Source organism: Quercus lobata, chromosome 2 (genome assembly GCF_001633185.2).
Source record: "Quercus lobata isolate SW786 chromosome 2, ValleyOak3.0 Primary Assembly, whole genome shotgun sequence".
Taxonomy (NCBI): Eukaryota; Viridiplantae; Streptophyta; class Magnoliopsida; order Fagales; family Fagaceae; genus Quercus; species Quercus lobata.
Window position 1 is genome coordinate 98,718,224 of NC_044905.1, and position 19,414 is coordinate 98,737,637.

General features: G+C 38.0%; 1 protein-coding gene across 3 annotated transcripts; it reads right to left on the bottom strand.

The window, feature by feature from the left end:
- Nucleotides 1-693: 693 nt before the first annotated feature.
- Nucleotides 694-5,964, bottom strand: LOC115977466. 3 transcript variants are annotated; one of them, XM_031099328.1, is made up of 4 exons: nucleotides 5,625-5,964; nucleotides 5,211-5,275; nucleotides 3,185-3,297; nucleotides 694-2,183 (listed from the first exon to the last, which is right to left on the bottom strand). In XM_031099328.1, exons 3-4 carry the CDS (start codon nucleotides 3,205-3,207, stop codon nucleotides 1,058-1,060), a joined length of 1,149 nt encoding a protein of 382 aa, XP_030955188.1. In that variant the 5' UTR covers nucleotides 3,208-3,297; nucleotides 5,211-5,275; nucleotides 5,625-5,964; the 3' UTR covers nucleotides 694-1,057. The 3 variants fall into 3 exon arrangements, with proteins under 3 accessions (XP_030955188.1, XP_030955190.1, XP_030955189.1); XM_031099330.1 differs by lacking the exon at nucleotides 3,185-3,297 and having other exon boundaries at nucleotides 694-2,201; nucleotides 5,625-5,963; XM_031099329.1 differs by lacking the exon at nucleotides 3,185-3,297 and having other exon boundaries at nucleotides 5,625-5,962.
- Nucleotides 5,965-19,414: the final 13,450 nt, after the last annotated feature.

Below are 19,414 nucleotides of genomic sequence, written 5' to 3' on the forward strand. Positions count from 1 at the left end.
GAGTCTAGGAGCGTGCAGTTTGGTTAGGAAGGTTTTTCTATTTTTTTTTTTTTTGGTTTGGCAAATCAAACTTTTCTTTAAATAGAAACAGAAGCAAAATCCAACTTTCAGGAACCCAAAATAGGAGATAAAGAAGAATCATTACCACAGAGGTTTGGGTTTAGGGGAGAAACAGCAACAGATAAGTTCCCCTTTAACCCAAGAAAAAAGGAAAGAAAAGAATTTATTTTCATTAATGAACTAGATTTGAAAACATTTCTTTAATTCATGATTTCACATGGCACTTCTCCCGTTATCCATGGCACCATAGAAACACGAGTTGAACACACGATTTCAACTCTTAAAATCGTGAATTCAACTCACATTTTACCATAGTTTTTACCTTTTGATTCAAAATACGGTACATTCTGATTTAACGGGGAAAGCCAAATTTCACCCAACTGCCTTGGGAATTGGGATAGGCCACAATTCAAATCTTCTATTAAAAAGAGAGAGAGAGAGAGAACGAAACCAGAAAGCAGCCGTTAACTAAGTACCAGGAAATAATGGCAACATATGATATATCTTGTATCTGATACATTTCAATATAATAAAGTTCTCTTCTTCTTTTTTTCTTTTTTTTTTTAAATTAATAAAAATACAAAAGTTAACAATGGCCGCAAATAAAGTCATCGCTACTTCATCAACAAGACATAAGGTAAATAGTTCAATTTGCAATTGAATTTATCGCATGACATTCAACACAATGTTAGACAGAACCACAACTTTACATGGATAAATTACACATAGGAAGATCATCATAATTGAAAACAAGAGGAGGATTGAAGGTTATTAGGAAATTAAATCTAAAAATACACATCAAGGAAAGACTAATAGCCATCTTTCCACCTTTCATCATCCTGGTTAATCTACCAGGCAACCCATGCAACAATATAAATGAGAAATGTGAGAAGTCAAATTCTTTACGTTATTATCTATTTTTTTCCCCCTACTGAATATATATACCCATGAAACTTTTTTCCTATTCCTCCCTCCTTTTTCCCAGTACCATTTTGATCTACCTCGGACCCATGGTGGCATCTCTACGTCTGCGTCTCCTACCTGATCGTCCTAATAACACTCCATTGCCATGGCGGTGGAGGCGGCTAACCAGCGACATACCACTGCCGCCATCATCGTCGCTGTTATTGTTATCATCTTGATCAGAGGAATCCAACCCAACATCGGGAGAGGGGTGGCGCATACCAACAGCATTCTGATCTGATGCATGGTGATGAAAGGTCCTCTCAGACTGATGCCTCAGCCGTCTACCATGGTCATTCCCTGATGACGGCCCAAACGCATGCAATAGAAGAAAGACATTCACCAGATTACTATCAAAGCCCACCTCAAAGCTCCCAGCCCTCTCTGCCATAGCGTTTACATCAAAGCCTCCATCCTCTTCATCTGAATCCAAAGCATTATGATTACTTTCTATTACATAGTCTCCAAAAACCATTGCACCTGGCATTGTTGACCTTATTGTGCTGATCACATCATCCCGCTCTCGCTCCCGCTCAAACCGTCTCCATTTCTGTTCAAGTATGGGATCCACTTCACGCGGGCGTGCAGAGGGGTGCTCTGCCCTCACGTGCTTTCTCAGCTCCTTGTAATTTCCCAGGAATGAGCAGTTGTCCTGCATGCAGCTTCTCTTTTTCGCATTTAGGTATTCTCGTGCAGGTTCAACCACAGTCCAACCTTTAACCTGTCCCCTGCAAAGGGGGCAAGCAAGTTCAGTGACTTCACACTTCTCAATGGGCCAACTGGAATCTGGTAACAAAACGGGACTATCGACAGAGCCATGCACATGTTGTCCATCATTCGATGAGGTTATTTTGGCATATGCATTCTTGTACTGATCAAGGCAGTTGGAGAACCGATAGCTAGTTCCACACATGTAGGGACGGCAACCATTGTCATGTGAGGAACAAAGGAGAAGAACAGCATTGTGAGGGCACTCCATGCACACAGAACATGTCACATCGTCCAAGTCCTTCTTATCTAAAGCCTTGGAGCATTTCTTAGGGCACAATTCCATTGACATATCTGAGTTATAAGAAGGCAGTGGGTATGGAGTTGCCCTGGCTTGTCGGGAAATAATCCTGCGTCGTCCTCTGCTACCTTTCACCATTTTCAAACTATACCTGACAACCACATCGCCGCTAATTTATTACAATAAAGGTGGCCAAATAATCAGCAAAATTTTGTGAATGAATATGCAAAAGAAGTTAAAAATTATTTATAGGAAACAATAGACACAGAAATTATGCAACAGATTAATCCACTTTAATTCCTGTCCCATGCATGGTAAGGCACTAGCAGCAATCATCTTAATATAACATACATGTCTAATGTAAAATCTTTTCATTTCTCAATGCTTTGTAAATATTGCAATTGGACCCTATATATAGTAACTTCATCTTTAAAATAAAATAAAAAAATGCATTATTAGAAATTATAATGGTTTTTGCGAGGCTTCACTGTTGTGTGAATTCATCTAATTAATCACATGCCTTTCTCACCCAATTTCAAAGCGACAGCTTTCCCATGAGTCATATAAACCACCTCAATTAACATCATCACATCTATGTACAGGATTATCCTCAAGTTAATTAACAGAAGTTTCCACTCTTAAAGAGCGGATAAATCATTTGGCCCTAGTTCTGTTGGTTTAAAAAGAGAAAATGTTACGGATTTCTGAGAGGTAACTATTAAATAGCAGCAGAAAAATGCCAAGATCTCTTATCCTTCTCTTCTGAAAGACATATCCTCAGCTTCTAAGCTAGAAACCAATTAATGATATTACGATGAGCATAGCACAACAATCAATGCCATTGTAAAAAATGCCAGAGGAAATTCTGAAATTTTATTAAGAAAAAAGTTCCCCGAATGAATATTTTGTTTGCACATTTGCAAATAGAGCATGCAATTTAAACATTCAAAATAGGAGAACCATGTGTTAAAATAAAATCACATATATTCAATTTCCTATATCCAGAATTCCAGAACTCAGCTATCCTAAATTGTGGTCTGTTGGAGGAGCACAAAGCACAGATATGTTTATATTTACAAAGGAAAACAGAAAACATTTATCTAGACAGATGAATAACAACACTCCAAAGAAACATGCTCTCTTTGGGCTTACCTGAGCATGTCCATGGGATGCATGCTTTCAAATAGCCGAAGAGTTGCAAAAACAACAAGTTAGGAATATCCATAACAGATACTGTTCCTTTCACCTTATACAATAGAGCCATCCTAGCATGACAAACATCAAAGACCATAAATAAGGATGTAGACACAAAAATTAGGTGCTAGTTCCTAGGCTGCTAAATCTGAAACAGAATTCTGCAATATAGCACAACGAATGCTCCAATATCAGCATCGCCTGGAATGCTCACCCGGAATATTCCTGTGGTTAATGTTCACATAAAGGTGAAAGAGAAGTTGATAAGTTCTAAGCCTAGTAAAATGTTAAATTCCTGAATAAACCATGAATAAATGTCCATTACTCCATTTACAACTGCGAACAAACAGCCTATGAACTAGAGTGGGATGCTAGAGGAAATATTTGTCACATCAAACTACATGGATGAGTGGAAACCATACTTATACAGAATGTATTAGTTATTCACAGTGCTAAGAAAAATCTTACTGTGTTTAACAGAGACTTTCAAAACTTTGCTTTGTATCCCCCCCACCCCCACCCCCCTTTTTTAATGGAAAACAATTGTTCCCACAGCAATAATAAATTGAAAATCGATTACAAAAATTCACTAGACCAAGAAAAGAAAATAAGGCCTAGAAGATAAAAAGGGACTATAAGTGACATAAGGGGGCATACAGCCCAAGATAATCAGCAAGGCACTAAGAGAATAGTAAACTCAAAATATAATTACCGGCAACATGCAAAACCAACTCAAATCCCTCAACTGTTTCCTGTTTCTCTATTTACACACACAAACATGACATTTTTTAGTAAGTATGCCACTAGAAATTCCAACTTCCAAGTCCAGGAATCCACTATCTAGTGTAACTTGGCTCCAACCACTCAACATAGTAGCAACACGCACTTCCCTGCTAATTATACTCCATGACAGTCTAAATTCAGCAGACCAACATTATCCATGCACTGGCAAAGTGCAAGTTAAACAGTCAACATCCTAGGGACACACATTTCCCGCTCCAAATGACATACAAATTTATAGGTATAAATCTTAAAAACTTAAATTGCCTATTTAAACCACCAGATCGTCAAGCATTTTCCAAGTCGGGGATAACTCCAAGCTCAGACTGGACAAGGTAAGCAGCATGGCTGCATCCAGATTGACGTGTCCCACTACCAGATCAAAAACACTCAACTGACTACCTAACAATCCGACCAGTCCAATTTAATATCCAATCAGTAGATTAAATTATGAAAACATGTTAATAAACACTCTTCTAGGATGTCCTAGAGATCCTGTTTGTGCATCTTCATTCATAGAATCACTAAATAAAGGATTTATAACAGAAAGCGTCCAAAATTTATGCCAATCATTAAAAATGTATGACAACTTGATAAAGTAAGAAGAGCACCATGAGACAAGGTAACCTAGGTTGTTTTTTGAGCATTGTAACATAAAAGGAGGAGGAAAAATCTAATACCACAAAAAATTTAAGTACAAATATAGCAACTCCCCCAAGTCATCAATATTGAACAAAGCCAAATTATCCAGCACCCAAACAAATCATCCAAGGTAAAATGCAATTTCAGAGGCATATCAGAATTGTAAAATTTTTAATAATAACAATAAACAAAAAGAAAGAAAAAATGTTGTTCTGAATAGAATTCCATGATACACAACCATGTAAGAACTAGCAATCAAATGAGCAGAAGTAATAAATTGATCAAAGAAGCAAAACCCACTAAATTCTGAGGTGACCCAGTTCCACAATTACAAAGAACAACACAATTCTGAGCATAATTCTTCTGGCTAATCCGGAAATGATATCAAAATTGAGCAGAAGTAATCAAATTTGATCAAAGAAGGAAAACCCACAAAATTCTGAGGTGACCCATTTCCACAATTACAAAGAACAACATAATTCTGAGCATAAAATTCTTCTGGGTAATCCAGAAATGACATCAAAATTGAAACTTTCAAAACAAAACAAAAAAAAATACTCACCAGGCCTCGAGAAAATCTAGATCGATTGCCGAGTTGAATGCACAGAGAGAGAGCAAAGCTGGCGTCTGATAATAAAACAATGCAAAGTCTTTCAGAGATTTAATACAAATTTGCTTGCAATACAAACAACAAGCTTAGCCAAAGTAACACGCTAAAGAAACAGTGAATTAAATAATTTAAAAAATCAATAAATTGATAGGCGTCACATGAAGCTACGATTCGTTAGCACATGGCTATGTCTTTTTTATCCACATCTCAGATCCACAGCTTTAAAATATTAAAAAAAAAAACCGTTGAAAAAAAAATTCAAAGAGTGAAAGTAAAAGTTAAAGTGGGACTCTGTTTGGGAGCGAAGAAAACAAGGGAAAATTTCAAAACTTGAAAAACCTAATAATTAGAAAACAAGGTTGGTACCGGAAATTGCAGTTCAGAGTAGCGAATCGATCATCGAGGACGAGAATTTGAGAGAGAGAGAGAGTTAGGTTTAGGAAAAGCAAGGGAGGGCGAAGAAATCGGGGTTTAAATTAGCGGGACTGAAATTTCTATGTTGAAGTAGTAAATTTCAATTTTGGGGGTTTGAGTTTTGAGAAAATTTCAGAGAGAGAGAGAGGGAAAAACTATAGGGATTTGGTTATGTGATTGAGGTCGAGTCATTTCCACGCTACTGTTTTAGTCTGTCACTCTTTTCTGTGTGACCTCATAGAGAGGGAAGAAGAGAGAGAGAGAAAGAGAGATGGGAGGGGTTGTTCACGCGCTATTGAGTGTGAGTGTGATGACGCTCGATTTTGCGTGGTCACGTGGTGTGACGTGAAAGAGTGCAGTTTTTTGGATACCTTCCTTCCAGTTTCGTGGTACTCTCTGGGGAATAAAATATTTAGTGTTGGGGAATATCCGAATAGTCAATAGTCTAAACTCTGAATTTATTTTTATTTTTATTTTTATTTTATAAACTGGGCAGTTTGAATTGTGGGCCGTTTGAATTGTGCGAAGAGTTATTTAAAAATAGACTAATTTTTAGTAATTTTACTCTATTTTTTTCTATTATTTCTCTCTCCTCCTCAATTCAAATGACAAAGTTTTGAGATCTATGGTTTATGTTAGTTTTTTTTTTTTTTTTTCTATATATTTGAGTATAAAAACTAACTTTTTCTATTATAATATATACAACTACTTTTAAGAATCATACGTGAAGTTATTTATTATATATCCATCCAATTTTATTTAAATAATTATTTTTTATTTATTTTTTTATTATCATTTTTACCTTTATTTGTTATCATATTCTCTCTCATCTTTCTTCTCTCTTAACTATCTCGTTTTCTCTTGTCTATCTGCTCTCTTCTCTCCTAACCATGGCTAGACCTCTATGGTCATGGTCGAAGCTGACATGACCACCACAAAGGCGAACCTCTGCTTCCTTCTTTTGCTGTTGTCGTTGCTTCTTCTTTTTTTTACTGCTGCCACCATTACTTCTTCATCTTGGCGGCTTCTTTTTCTTCTTCTTCTCCTCTTTGATGATTCACATGAATTTGTACATGGGTTTGATGATCCATATGGATTTGTATATGAGTTTGATGAACTTGAGATATAGATTTAGGACAACCATATGGGTTTAATGAGTTTGAGATCTAAATTTAGGATGTGTTTGATGAATTTGCAAAGCATTTTGTATAGATTTAAAAGGAGATAGAGGAGGAAGAGAGTCAGGGGTGAACAGAGAATTTGATGTGAGAAGTGAGAGAAAGAGCAGTACATCTGTCTATATAAAATTTTCTATCTATTTTACATAATCACTTCTCAAAAACACCCTATCAAATTATCTATTATACACTTAATTTTATTTAAATAATTTTTTTTTTTTCATTTAGTCTCTCTCTCTCTCCTCTAATCTCTTATCATAACTCTCGCCTCTCACCTCTCTCATCCCTAAGGGTGTGCATGGGTCGGGTTGGGTTGAGTTAAGGAGATTTTTTGACCCAACCCACTATGGTGGATCAAAAAAATTCAACCCAACCCAACCTATCACATAAGTCCAACCCAACCCACATGGGTCGGGTTGAACCCATGGGTTGGACAAATTTTATTATTATTATTAAATTGAGTAGAAAACAATATAAATATAAATATATTAAAAAAACCCAAAGATTAGTATCAACGTGACTCCTTAAAAACAAACAACACTAAATACTAAACGACAATAATAATTTACTAGGATTTGTGTGAACTAATTGACTTTTATATAGGATAGGAAGAGCTAGTTATTTTCAAAATTTTATTAAATTTATAAAATTTTTAAATATATGGGTGGGTCGGGTTGAGTTTGGTGGGTTTGGAATTTTATGACTCAAACCCAACTCTACCCGCTAAAAAAAAAAAAAAAAAAAAAAAAATTTGTAACCCAACCTAACCCAAAAAATTGACCTGACCCAACCCAACGGGTTGGGTCAGGTCAGGTCGGTTTTGGCGGGTTGGTGGGTTGGCTACACACCCCTACTCATCCCCGCCTCTCACTTATCATATCTCTCTCAACCGCTACCACTGCTGCTCTTCTTCTTCTTCATCCCAATGCTTGCTCGCCTCTCACGTCCCTTTCAGCCGTTACCACTGCTTTTCTTCTTCTTAGCAGCATCTCAAACTCGATCAACCTCACTACCACCAACATCACATCACTGCCAACAACCTAAGCAAGCACCAATTTCAATGACCCACCATCTCCGATCCCTTCCCTCTTGATGTCGCGTCGCCATGGTCTTGACTTTATTTCATCTCCATTTTGGTTAATTTTGGGTTTTGATTTCATATGGGTTCTTGCTTGTTCTATAATGAGTTATTGCTAATTTTAGTTTTCGGGTATTTATATCTAACTAGTGGTTGAGGTTGGGCCAGGCAATGGTTTTATTGTTAGGTTGGGGTGGCAGTTTTGTACGAAGAGAGGAAGAAGACAAAGGGGAGGTGGAAGACAGAGGGGGAAGAGGAAATTGAGGAAGAAGATGAATAGGTTTGCTACAAAGAGAGTGAAAAAAGTATTAAAAATTCATTTACACATTAACAGTGATAGTAGATATATGCATAATTACTGTAGTAAGATTGTGTATTTGCACATCTATACACCCATTGAGGTGGGCAATTTTTGGGCCAAAATGTGTATATTTTACCACTTTTTCTATTTTAGATTCACTGGTGTGAGTGCTCTAAGTTGTATATTTACACAATTATTGTGGCAAAAATGAAAATCTACAGTGTTTTAGATAGACTGATGTGGAGAGTTTTTTAAAGAAAAATATGTAAATTGACACATTTTTCTACTATACACTCATTGATGTAAATGCTATAACTAAACACAAAACTAAAGTAAACTTTTTAAATTCGATTGGTGGGGAAAGATCTTGTATGTCTCTAATGTAGATACTGCCTTGTTTGGTAGGGAATGGAAAAGTGAGTATAGAAAAGTAGGGGGTGAAAAAATTTTAGTTTTTCCTTATGTGTTTGGTTGGGGTGAAAGGGTAAAAAACTCATTTGTTTGGTTAAGAATAAAATTGAGAGGATAAAAAATATTGTTCGTATAAATTTACTCTCATGCCTATATTACATAAAAAAATATATATATATATATATATATTATAACAAAAAAAAGTTTAAAAAAGAAAAAAAGAAAAAAAGGTTGGAGGGGGGAGAGGGGTAGATGGGAAATTTCCTATCTTAAGCCCACTTTCCCCCATTTTCTCTCCAATTTGGAGAGGAAATTCCCTATTGTTTTCGCCTCAACCAAACGGACTCTTATGTGGCATTTGGTATGAGGTAATGTTTTAGGATTCACAGGAATGTTTAAAGATTTCCATGTTTGGTTGCAAATCACACCAGGGAACCAAATGCCAGGGGAATTTGGATTCCCCTTTTAAACCCCTCTCGGTAGGAATGTGGATTCCTTTTTAAATAGGTGGGTATCCAGATTCCCAAGTTTAAAGGAAATTGTATTTTTTTTTATAAATTGACAATTTTAACCCTTTTTCCTTATCATTTAAGCAATTAAAATAAAATATAAAACAAATTATCAATATATTTTCCCACCGAAATAACAACAGGATAGACAACTCTGTTGATATATTCTTTAACAAAGTTCTATTTAGGTTTCACATGTGGAAAAAAAAAATTTTGAAAGGGATCCTCCATTATTGCCAGGTATTCACTTTTGTTGTTGTGTGTGTGTTGCTCAACAAATTATTAATAATTTATATATTTTTTTTTCATTATTTATTTAGAGGAAGTTTTTTATTTTTTATTTTATTTTTAAAAAGGACTTGATAGTTCACATTCAAATCTAAGGATAGAATGAGAAAAATAAATAATTCATTTAAGATTTATGAGAATAAACCAAACATTATCGTCTCACATTCCTAGGAATCTTAAGAGATTCCCAATGAAACCAAACATAGGAATAACTACATTCCTAAATACCCAGATTGCAAAGAATCGCATTCTTAGAAATTCGGATGCTATGAGTAATATGGATTCCCTCGTACCAAACGTCACATTAAAGTTTAAATAGTTTAAATTTGTTTTTATTCTGATTCTTTATAATTTAAATTTTTTATTTTGTCATTTCCACTCTATCTGGAATGAGGAAAATAGATGAATATAAAAAATAAAAATAAAAATTCATTTTATTCATTTGTTTAAGAGTTTTAATGACGGGAATATAATAACTAATATATTATTTGGGAGTTTAAGTGTGAGAGGATTCTTAAAAAGGAAAAAAAGGGTATGAGAGTATGGTTCCTCCATTTTCTCTTAAAACCTTGAGTTTTCATCCCCCAAAATTGGGAGGAATCAAAGAGAATGAACTTAAGTTTAATTAAATTTTCACTAAAACTCTCAAAACATCCTTAAACATTCGGCGTTTTGTTTTAAAATATGGGTATAATAATAATATTGTTATAAAAATAATTTAATTATAATCCTTTTATCTTACTTTCAAATAAGATTACTTAAATTTTATTCGTTTATTTTAAAATATCTAAATAAAATTACTTCATTCTATTTCAATTATTTATAAACTCCCAAATGAGGTGTTCATGTTTGATCAACTCCATCGTCCGTTTATCTTAGTAATCAAATCGCTGAGTATCCTTCACTTTTTTCTTAACCAAAAGGACTCTTAACATTTAAAGAGTTCGATGTTGTTTTCATTCCAATTAAACGGACTCTTAACATTATGTTTGACAAAATATACGAGGAAAAAAAAGGAAAAGAAAATGAGAAAGGGGAATGAGAGAAAATAGAAAAGGAGAAATATTATATCATTCATGTTGTTTGGTTAGTAAGGAAAAGTAGAAGGATATAGTTTATGTGGGGCCCAATGATTTAAGGACCAAACCCAATTGCTCCTGGAAAATCTGAAGGCCCAGTCCGAGGAGAGCTGTGGCCCAAGCTCTACCGTACAGAGCACAAAACAATTTTGGAAGGCAGCCGAGGACATTTTGGTCATCGGCAGATCCTGAATCCCACCGAAATAAAGGGGTAAAACTGGTATAGGGACGAATTTGTAAGGAGATCCAAAATATCTTGGAGAAGTTATCCTTATTACCCTTCCAGATAAGACCCAACACATGACAGAGCCGTACTCTGCAGCCTTATCAACCATACCCAACAATTCTGGGATTAGACTGATGGGACAAATATCAGTCTTGTAAAGATTGACCCTACACGTGGACGAAGGACAATTAACACAGACGAGTATAAAAGAAGAAAGCAAGTAAATCTAAAAGAGATCCCATCCCCACCTCCGAAAAAGGAGGATCACATGGGGGAGAACATCTCAACAATACCGGACTTCACTGAAGAAAGTCCGTCGTTGGATAACCGGGGTTAGGCCCCAATGGTCCTCGGATCAACTCCGAGGAGTCCCATCCCATAGGGTGCGACGTCTTAGGGCTTAAATGTTCAGGCTCAACTCCTTTTTTCTACCTGAATTCCTCTAAAACCAGGATCGGACATCGCCCCGTGACCAGCGGCTAGTTTTTCAAACCCACTCTCTACAAATCATATTGTGAGGGATATTTCATGCGCGAGCCCAACATCCTTATTGGGCCACCAGAGAATTGTGTCCTTACAATTGGCGCCGTCTGTGGGAAAACTTGCGCGTTGGCGCAGGTGGCGGTGGAATCAACTCATTGGCAAGCAGAAATTTCTGGGATCTCCTCCGTCTCCGGCGACATATAGTTGTCACTCCGACGAAAGCTTCTGCTAGGGGCTACGCCTCGCAGTACTAAGGGCGCGGGCATCTCTAGGGGCTTCCAGCCTCGAGTCAACTTTCCCCGCCCTGGTGTAGGGGCTTATGGCCGAAGAAATAAATCAAGTAAAAAAAAAAAGAAAATCTTATAAGTTTTGGACAGAACCAAGGTCTTGCATGGTCCACGGACTCAAGCCTATGGGGAAACCAAGTACATAAAAAGATCGTAAGTTTTGGACAGAACCAAGGCCTTGCATGGTCCACGGACTCAAGCCTATGGGGAAACCAAGTACATAAAAAGATCATAAGTTTTGGACAGAACCAAGGCCTTGCCAAGGCCGGATCCCCGCCTCATGGTCCCGGACTCAAGCCTAGGGAAACCAAGTACATAAAAAGATCGTAAGTTTTGGACAGAACCAAGGCCTTGCATGGTCCTCGGACTCAAGCCTATGGGGAAACCAAGTACATAAAAAAATCGTAAGTTTGGACAGAACCAAGGCCTTGCATGGTCCACGGACTCAAGCCTATGGGGAAACCAAGTACATAAAAAGATCCTAAGTTTTGGACAGAACCAAGGCCTTGCATGGTCCCGGACTCAAGCCTATGGGGAAACCAAGTACATAAAAAGATCGTAAGTTTTGGACAGAACCAAGGCCTTGCATGGTCCTCGGACTCAAGCCTATGGGGAAACCAAGTACATAAAAAGATCGTAAGTTTTGGACAGAACCAAGGCCTTGCATGGTCCTCGGACTCAAGCCTATGGGGAAACCATAAGTTTTGGACAGAACCAAGGCCTTGCATGGTCCTCGGACTCAAGCCTATGGGGAAACCAAGTACATAAAAAATCGTAAGTTTTGGACAGAACCAAGGCCTTGCATGGTCCTCGGACTCAAGCCTATGGGGAAACCAAGTACAAAAAGATCAAAGTTTTGGACAGAACCAAGGCCTTGCATGGTCCTCGGACTCAAGCCTATGGGGAAACCAACCATAAAAAAAAAAAAAAAAAAAAAAAAAAAAAAAAAAAAAAAAAAAAAACCCTACTATGGCATATAAATCTCAAAATCCATCCGAAGAGAACTTCTCGTTAATAGTTGGGTCAATCCTTTAATTGCACGGGTTCCCCGGTCTACCCTCAGATCCCCAGTGCCAAAGGGGCTAATACGATACGGCACAGTATGTTACCCCAAGGGCACGATCCAAATCCATCGCTGCTCGGCTGCCCTCTCGGATATTCGTCTAGCGTGCATCACGCAGCGCTCAGCAACTATCTCGGTTAGTTCCATGAATTCAATCTATTGAGGATTACCATTGTTATACTTGATAATATTTGCGAGTTTAAACTAATAAGGGTTTGTATTAAAGTGTTCTTCCGCCCAGAATATTGTTAAAGGCAGGCTTAGACTTAACATTCAGACCCAAAGTGGTTGTTGCAAAAAAAAAAAGGAGTATATATAAAGAAATAAACACATCTTTTATTAAAGCAAAAGAACAGTACAGTGTACAACAAAAGCTGAAACCAGCTTACATTAGAGTTAACTGCGTAAGCAAAAGAAAAGTACAAAAGAGTGAAGATGGTGCCGAGGAGATATCTCAGAGGAGAGGTTGGCTACTGTTCCAAGATGTCGTCTAAGGAAACTATTCCTCGACGCTTCTACATGCCCATAACTCAGGCAGCCAAAGAACCTGACCTCAGGCTAACACCATCTACGGAAAAGATGCAGGGAGCCGGAAGTTGGGAAGCCCCCGCAGAAATTTGCCTGCTACAAGGCAGACGGCGCTGATGGCGGAAATTCCTTCTTCGGGCATACCAAAAATCTGGCATGACCAGAACCTGCTTCGGATTTTGACTAAAAGAGGGAGAAACATCCTTTCCCCTCTCTCGAACTGAAATATTCTCTTAAGTCTACGCCTCCTTGGCCCGTACCTCACTATCTGGAGTCTCAGGAAGACACGACGCTTTTGTGGCGGAGAGAGCTCCTTTGCCCCAATCCTCGCCTCAAACATGATGTACTAAGAGAGGAGACTGAAGAATTCGTGCGAAGGTAAAGCAACTTTCTCTCCTATTTATTTAAAAGATGAGGTGATGGCATTTAATTCACGCAGCATCCCAAGGAACGCTACAGACAAAATGTCTCCGGCTCGATTTCCAATGCCGTCTGCAACCCTGAGATTAAAGGAGCCTCGTGAAGGCGCACCTCGAATACTGGGATGCCAAAAAGTACCGCGTGACCAAAGACTACGGAAATGCCTCTAAATCTGTGGGCCTAATAAATTCGCGGCCCAGGCCCGTTCTGCATGGAAGCCCACGGACTATGGCCCACACCAAGGAATAACCTTTGCCAAGGACAACTACCTGCTCGGCAGATTATGAGACACCTGAGGAAAGAGCATAAAGTTTTGGACAGAACCAAGGCCTTGCATGGTCCTCGGACTCAAGCCTATGGGGAAACCAAGTACAAAAATTATTATTATTACGAGTTTTGGACAGAACCAAGGCCTTGCATGGTCCTCGGACTCAAGCCTATGGGGAAACCAAGTACAAAAATTATTATTATTGCAAGTTTTGGACAGAACCAAGGCCTTGCATGGTCCTCGGACTCAAGCCTATGGGGAAACCAAGTACAAAAATTATTATTATTACGAAGTTTTGGACAGAACCAAGGCCTTGTATGGTCCTCGGACTCAAGCCTATGGGGAAATCAACTGCTTGGATAAGAAAAGGTTTGGATTTCATAGGGTGGGCTACTTGATAAAAATGTCAGATCACTTGACCCACGACTTAAACACCATAAAAGGTTAAGGACAACAAATTGCAAGGAAGGTGGTGGAACGCCCCAGTATTCAATGGCCTAAGAGGGCTGTTCATTTAGTGGGCGGTATGTTTTTCAAATGGTTATCCCTCACACGGCATCAAGCCTTCGTTTCTCTCCTCGGCTAGTAGGGGGTAAGTATTACTTTTTACTGGTCTGCCTTATTGTGCCAAGCACTTCTATTAAAATTATGGCAACATCTTTTTATTATTAAGTATTTTGGTCTTAGTCGTCATTGATTTAGATGCGGTATTATTGAGCCGAGCAGCACTTGCAAATTTATAAAAACAAAGAGACAGAACATGCAAAGTGAAATAGAAACAACTTTTATTAATATGAAAAATTATTACAATGTACAAAAAGAGGCTTCAACAAGCCTATACAAAAGAGGGGCTGCCGAAGCAGTACTAACATCCACAGTACAGATAAGCAAACGATCAAGCGCCTTTTGAACTTGTCTTCAAAGTCTCTCCAATCTCTGCCTCAGTGTTGCTCATACTAAAAGAAGAACTCACTTCAAAGAAAAAAAAAAGAACGAAGAAGAAGGAAATAGTAAGGAAGAAATCAATGAAGAAGATGGAGGACATGAGTAAGAGAAGGAGGAGAAGAAGAGTGGGAGAAATGAAAAGACAAAGAGAGGAGCAAAAGAGGGAGAAGGACAGCACCAAGGCGGAACTAGTGCTGGGAAAACTATAAGAGGAAGACGGAGGAAGGCACTAGTGAGCAAGGAAAGGGAGAAGCAGAAGCACTTCGCCCCTGCCTCAACCCTGACTCCTAACACATCGGTGCCATGTTAGGTACGCTCGGGAGGAGCCGAGTGGAGCTGATATTGGGTGTTCTCGACTCAGTCACGCCAAGAGTTCAACATGACGAGCTCCTGCTTCGGATTTTGGCTGAAAGAGAGGTGGGACAGATCTTAAGTCTGCGCCACCCTTGCCCCGATCGAGCCATTTCAAGTTTTATCAGAACATGGTGTTTTGAGGAGGGGCATGGTTCCTTCATCGTTCGTTATGGTAGGCGTGTACTGATATGGCGTATAACAAACGGGCTAAGCAGGCGCTAAAGGAGGCTACGGGTTTCAGATCTCAGAGGGAAGGAGAGGAGTCTGCACGAAAGTGATGGCCTCCTGCTTGCCTTCTTATAGGAAGGGCAGAACGGAGGGTATTAAATGCATTCAAGTTTCCCAAAGGAATCTGAAGAAAAAAGAGGCGTCCGTTCCATTTCCCCACCTTATCAGATGAGCCGCCGGACATAAATGAGCCTCGTAAAGGGGATTCATTAAGGGCGCGTCTGGGACAGCCAAGCGGCAGGAGTAGATCACTAGCAGATTAAACGGAATCCCTAGAAAACCGACTAACCTCCTGGACAGGTGGAAAACCGCTCACATAAATGCGGGGTTGAACTAAACAAACCATATTAAGGGCCCGGGTTTGCCAAAACCCTCCTGGAAAATCCGAAGGCCCAGTCCGAGGAGAGCTGTGGCCCAAGCTCTACCGTACAGAGTACAAAACAATTTTGGAAAGCAGTCGAGGACATTTTGGTCCTCGGCAGATCCTGAATCCCACCGAAATAAAGGGGTAAAATTGGTATAGGGACGAATTTGTAAGGAGATCCAAAATATCTTGGGGAAGTTATCCTTATTACCCTTCCAGATAAGACCCAACACATGACAGAGCCGTACTCTGCAGCCTTATCAACCATACCCAACAATTCTGGGATTAGACTGATGGGACAAATATCAGTCTTGTAAAGATTGACCCTACACGTGGACGAAAGACAATTAACACAGACGAGTATAAAAGAAGAAAGCAAGTAAATCTAAAGGAGATCCCATCCCCACCTCCGAAAAAGGAGGATCACATGGGGGAGAACATCTCAACAACACCGGACTTCACTGAAGAAAGTCCGTCGTTGGATAACCGGGGTTAGGCCCCAATGGTCCTCAGATCAATTCCTAGGAGTCCCATCCCATAGGGTGCGACGTCTTAGGGCTTAAATGTTCAGGCCCAACTCCTTTTTTCTACCTGAATTCCTCTAAAACCAGGATCGGACATCGCCCCGTGACCAGCGGCTAGCTTTTCAAACCCACTCTCTACAAATCATATTGTGAGGGATCTTTCATGCGTGAGCCCAACATCCTTATTGGGCCACCAGAGAATTGTGTCCTTACAGTTTCCATTTATTATTAAAAATTAAATAACTTTTTTAATCAAAGTTTGTGTTAATCGGATATTATTTATTATATGATCTATAAACTTATATTATATGCATAATTTTAAATTATAAAAACTAGAAATTTAAACAATTTATTGATGATATTGTTATTGATCTTTAATTTTCTAGAAATTTTGCAAGTATGGAGGATATAAAAAGAAAATGTAATCCAATGGTGGTTTTGTCAAAATTAACCTCAAAAAAAAAAAAAAAATATTGAGTAAGGTTATAGTCTTAGGCTACGATAAATTTTGTATTTAAACTTTGTCCTTAATTTATTTATTTCAATTCCAATCAAAAAAACTTTTTTTTTTTTTTTAAATTTATTTCACTCTCTCTCAATTGGAAGGAAAGGAAACAGTGGATTTGAAGGAAAACAAATTCCTTCAATTTCCTTTTTCCCTCACCCCTTTTCCCTTCCACCTCTCTTTCCTTGAACCAAACAGATCACCCGCCTTCTCAATGGAAGGCAATGCTTGTTTTCCAACTATATGATAAGATAACAGCAACCCATATCATAAACACTGCCACTTCAACTACACACGAATCAGAAAAATTTACGAGTGAGTTCCAGGAAGAGAGCCTATTCTTACAAAAACAACACACACCTGATCCAAATCATCATCAACTCACAAGGCACCAACCTTGGAATTTCCTATGGAAACTCAAAATTCCCTTTAAGTTAGTTATTATTTTCTTTGGAAACTGCTCAACAACTCCTTTCCAGTAAAGTAAGATTTATTGAATAAGTCCATTAGTGTAGTCTGTAGAACAACTTCTTTGTGCTTTCTGTGCAAAGAAAATAGAAACAACTGAACATTTATTCCTCAAATGTGAATTTGCTAGGCTAGTATATGCTTTGGATCTCCATTTACTCCGAGAATAGACATATTATAGAGTTTTCAAAGCTTGGATTAACGGATTTGGCAATGGCTACAAAAAAAGTCAATTGCAAGAAGAAAAGTGGGTGAATCATTTTATAAGGATGGTTTAGCATTCTTATCAAGAATGCTAAATATTTTAGCATTTACCATTTCAAAATCCTACTTTATCAATTTTAACATACCACTTTACAATCCACCAAACATCAAAACTTCTATTATTTTACCACTTCATTTAAATATTCTTTTTCTATTATTTCTTTATGTTTCCTTTATTCTTTCTTTTTATGTTTTCAAATAACTACCATTAAACAAATATTAAACAATTTTTTTTTTTTTTTTACAATTTTGTTACAGTGGGCTGCTAGACATAGTAGTCCATTATAGTTGAATTGCAAAATAAATAAAATTTGAGAGTATTGATGAAGTATGTTTTTTAGTATTTATAACATTTTGTATGTTAAATTTTAGCATTTATAGCATTTGCCCTTCTTGATAAAAATGCTCTAAGTCACTGTGGACACATATAAAATACACCCCCCAAAACTCATATACAACTTCAATAAAATGCAAACTTATGCATCATAGCTAGGGCTGTCCATGGGTCGGTCCGGGTCGGGTTTGTGCCCAACCCGAGACCGACCCGACCAGATCAGGTGGGCAAACTTTCAACCCGTCACCGACCGTCGAAGAAGTTGGTTCGAACGGGTTGGAACATCAACGAGCGGCGATCAGGTTCAATCGGAGTCGAGATCTGGAAAATAAAGAAAATCCGGCTAGAAAATGATGAAAATTGGCCAAATCCTTTGAGTTTTCGCTGAAAATAGCCAAGAACTCAACTAGATCTAGCGAAATCTCGCCGGATCTAGTTAAGATCTAGCCAAAATACATCTCAAAACTCGCCGGAATTATCAAATAACGCCGGAATCTAGGTTTTGCTTGCGCGGAATCTGGGTTTTGCTTGCAGGAATCTGGGTTTCTCACCAGATTATGGGTTTTCGCCGGTCAGTTCGGGTTTTTTGGATTTTGGGGGGAGAAAACCCACCAACCGACCCGCCGGTTACGAGTTCTGGAGGCGGAGACCCGCAGCCGATCGTCACCAGCGTCGGGTCGGCCGGTACTCGGGCCGGATCGGATGGTTTTTGCGGGTGGGTCGGATCCCGATTTTATGTGGACAGCCCTAATCATAACTTGGGATCATGTAAAACATGAAAGAGTGTGGCTTGCACGTGTCTACCATAACACCAGTGTTCATCATGGGAGTGGCAAACTCATGATGAACTTATGATAGTGCGGAATTGCTTTTCTCAGTGGATGTCAGAGTTAGTACACAACAGCAAATACTATTTGACAACTCAAGCAGGATCATGACTAGATTGATGAGCTTCAAACAAATAATGACTTGTGATGACAATTATCAAGGAATTCTGTTTGTCGGGAAAAAGTAAAAATAAACCACATTGAAAGAATGAGATGGCCTACAAGAATTTGATGCAACTAATGGAAATACTGCATTTAATTATATTTTATTCTGAGTTATTTTCAATGGTGTAATGAATATATTTTTCTTTTCTGTATTTAAAAAAAAAAACAATGCATATATAAATAAAACTCATTTTAATTTAACATAAATTTGAATTTTGAATATTGAATTGAGTAATGATGAAATTTTAATGTTATATTAATAAATTGTTCTATGAAATCTTAAAACTCCTCATCCTTTTACCTAAAAGGCTAAAACAAGTAAGAAAAAAAAAATATCATTTTCATTTTACCCTTCGAGATTGGAATAGCTTTGTGAGCTAATATCCTAATCAACCAAGCAACTCAATGATTAGTGAAGAAATAGAGTTTATTGGAGAGTTTTGATAAGATAATCACCCGTAAATGCAATATTTTCCGAAAATCAATTTCAAGAGAGAAACAAATGTAGCCTAACATTGACAAAATGGTTGAAGGGAGGGATCCTCAAATGTAAACATATATTACAAAAGAAAAAAAATGGAAAATAGGAAGATAACCTAAAATGATGTCACTTTTGATAAAATTATTGTGTATGCTACGATTACT

Excerpts from the sequence above, each read along its gene's own strand:
- LOC115977466 (XM_031099328.1), bottom strand. The coding sequence starts at position 3,207 with ATGCATCCCATGGACATGCTCAG. Across the intron at positions 2,184-3,184 it reads CATCCCATGGACATGCTCAG|GTATAGTTTGAAAATGGTGA; the intron begins GTAAGCCCAAAG and ends TGTGGTTGTCAG.